At 51.8% G+C, this 3,209-nt stretch overlaps 1 protein-coding gene across 1 annotated transcript; it reads left to right on the forward strand.

Moving 5' to 3' along the window:
- Positions 1-1,671: 1,671 nt before the first annotated feature.
- LOC119281143 lies at positions 1,672-2,924 on the forward strand. The gene has a single exon (XM_037561756.1). The coding sequence runs from the start codon at positions 1,703-1,705 to the stop codon at positions 2,666-2,668; it is 966 nt and encodes a 321-aa protein (XP_037417653.1). The 5' UTR covers positions 1,672-1,702; the 3' UTR covers positions 2,669-2,924.
- Positions 2,925-3,209: the final 285 nt, after the last annotated feature.

Here is a 3,209-nt window from a genome sequence, read left to right on the forward strand (position 1 = left end):
CCTGATTCTTTATGTGCACATGTTCTGAGTGCCAAGTATTATCCAAATGGTGATATTCTGAAGGCAGGGCCTAAAGAGGGTTCATCATTCACTTGGCAAAGCATTGTTGCAGGTATACAGACTTTCAAACGAGGGTGTATTTGGCGGATAGGGTCTGGCTCACATATTAACATATGGGATGATCCCTGGATTCCTTCTAGTGAGTCAAGAAGGATCATCACACCTAAGGGAGGAACCATTCTGTCTAAGGTTGAAGAACTTATACATCCACATATGAGTCAGTGGGATGTGGAGCTCCTTCGGGACAATTTTTTACCCGTGGATGTTGCAAGAATCTTACAAATTCCTTTGCATGTTGAAGTTGTAGAAGATTTTGTTGCTTGGCACTTTACAAGGTCTGGTACCTTTTTGGTGTGATCTGCTTATCACGTAGAGTTCAACCACCAGTTCGGCCGTCAGTTTGGTCGATGTGATACTCCATGTGGTTCTCGAATTAACTTAGTGTGGAAACAACTTTGGCAGCTCTGCTTCGCCGGAAATTCAAGCATTTTGGTTGGAAGGTTCTAAAGGGGGTGTTGCCATGTTTCGGTGTTCTAGCTGGAAGACACATTCCTATAATCCCCCAATGTCCCTTCTGTAAAATTGGTTTGGAAGATATACAACACTGCATCTTCACATGCTGAAGGGCCATGGAAGTGTGGAATGAACTTCAGCTGGCAGATACAATACAGAAGGCAGTGGTACAAGATCGCTCGGGGTCCATTACTCTGGAGATCCTCCTACAATCTGATTTTGTGATACATGAAATACCGGCAACAGAACTCATACTTGTGGCAATGTGGTACATTTGGTGGCAGCGGAGACAAGCGGTGAAGGGGGAAACCATACAAACTCCTGATAGAACGACCCTATCGATTAAGGTACCGGCTACAAATTTTGTTCGAGCAAACTCACCAAACCAGCCAACCCGAAAGTTAGACCAGATATGGAGGAAACCTGACTCGAGTATAGTGAAAATCAACGTGGATGCGTCGTTCCATGCTGATACAATGGCCGGAGCCTGTGGAGCCGTGGCGAGAGATGAACATGGGACCTTCATCGCAGCGGCGAGCTGGATTCTGCCTCATGCCGTTTTGGCAGATTCCGCAGAAATATATGCAATTAGGTTTGGACTTATTCTTGCTGCTAACATTGGATGCACCAAAATTGTTATTGAATCAGATAGCCTGAATGCTCTTGAGGCGGCTTCAAACTTAGAGGCATACATGGGCGGCAATGCTGCAGTTATAACCGAAGCAACAATCTTGGCTATGAAGTTTTCATCTATTAGTTTCGTCCATTGCTGTAGGGAAGCCAACCTAGTAGCTGATAGCTTAGCAAAACATTGCTTTAGTACTAGAGTTTCAGATGTTTGGGACTCCTTTCCCCCTGACTTTATTCTTCCACAAATTGTAAACGGTTTGGCCATCATTTGAGGAATAAAAGTTACTGATGATTCAAAAAAACAAGGTCCAACGGCTGAGCATGTGACTGAGACTTTTTTTCTAAAAAAACAAGAGAGAGAGAGACTGGGACTTGGCAAAGCCGTTTCTTCCACCGAACCTCCTGGGTCCATTCTGATTTATCCTCCCGGGCGAAATTAGCGCACCCATTTACTACGACCGAGCCTTTTCACCTCTGCTAGGGTAAGGTCCAGGTGGCCATGGAGGACGGCCGCCGCCGCCGCCGCCGCCGCAAGACTGCCCAGAGGGAAACCGCGCCGGCAACCGAGATCGATGCCGTCCCGAATGATCTTCTCGAGCTCGTGTTCCTGCGCCTCCCCTTGCATCGCCACCTCGTCTACGCGGCGTGCACGTGCCGGCGCTGGCGCCGCGTGATCGCGGGCGACGTCGGACGCTTCCTTCTCCGGTACATCTCGCTCCGCGGCCTGTCGCCCGCCCACTTCTGCGGCCACTACCGCGTCGACGAGCGCCACCAGCACCCGCGTCCGCCCGGCGGCAACCCCGTCTTCGTCCCCTCCTCCTCGAGGTGGGTGGCCGCCGCCGTCGCGCGGAACCTCGCGCTCGACTTCCTCCCGCGGCCGGGACTGGCGGGCCGCTGCTGGGAGCTCGCCGACTTCTGGGACGATCTCCTGCTCTTGGTGCTCCTAGACAAGGAGACAAATTGGTCGCCGGCGTATGCCCTGGTCGTCTGCGATCCGCTCACGGGGCGCTACAGGACCGTCCCGCCCTCGGCGTGGTTCCAGGGCTGCGGTTGCCTGGGCGCCTTCCTCCTCCACGGCGAGGATGCGGGCGCGCGCATCAGCCTGTCCAACTTCAGGGTCACGTGCGCGGTCTATCGCCCTGGGGACGGCGTCGCCAGGGCCTGCGCGTTCTCGTCCGCCGGCGGCGGCCGCTGGATCTCCGGCGCCGCTCGTAGCAGCATGGCAGTCTACGGCAACCAGTTCGGGAGCGGCAGGGGGCTGGGCCCCTTCCACTTCGCAGGGAGCTCCTACAGGTTCGCCTACTGGACGGTGGGAGACGGCATCGTGCTCGCTCTGGACAAGAAGGCCGCCGAGTTCTCCTCCTCCGTCTGGCTGGACGAGTCGAAGTACGCCGCGCTCGAGGACAAGCGACACACCGCCGAGTACGCCTACCAGAGCCCGTGGTTCCGAGCCTGCTTATCCTAGTTCCTAGCTGCCGCGGCGTCGTTCAGGGTTCTAAATAATTCCTTAATTTGCCGTTTGTTGTGATGATCCTAGAGCATCATACTTGTGTGTTTGTGGGAAAATCTCGATGACCGCTTGTAGGCGTCAAGTGGCAAACACTTTTAGATGTTCTATTGCCGTGCATTCATAGTTTGTTTATTTACAACTTCAGTTGGTTGGATTGTTTGGTTATTGTTTTGGACATGAAACTGGAGCAACGAACTGAAGTTTATTGTTCTATTGCCGTACACTTTTAGATGTTCTCGCCTTCAGTTTACTTTCATATAAAGGTGAAATTGTTTGTTTTGAGAAGGTCTTATTTAGAAAATTGTCTAGCTTAAACATAGGAAAAATTATGGTTGTGCCACTATCCAGCTGAATGTGAAGGTTGCAACAAATTTTTCCAAAATTTTAGTGCGCCACCAAACCGTGCGAAGAAATTGGGCATGAGGCAGTGAAAGACGCTAGCGCTCGTTGTCATCAGCTCAACCCTCGTTGCCATCTCCTTTGACCCCGTTCTTCG

Source organism: Triticum dicoccoides, chromosome 3B (assembly GCF_002162155.2).
Source record: "Triticum dicoccoides isolate Atlit2015 ecotype Zavitan chromosome 3B, WEW_v2.0, whole genome shotgun sequence".
In the NCBI taxonomy this organism is placed as follows: domain Eukaryota; kingdom Viridiplantae; phylum Streptophyta; class Magnoliopsida; order Poales; family Poaceae; genus Triticum; species Triticum dicoccoides.

Coding starts and splice junctions, on each gene's coding strand:
- LOC119281143 (XM_037561756.1), top strand. CDS start 1,703: ATGGAGGACGGCCGCCGCCGCCGCCGCCGCCGCAAGACTGCCCAGAGG.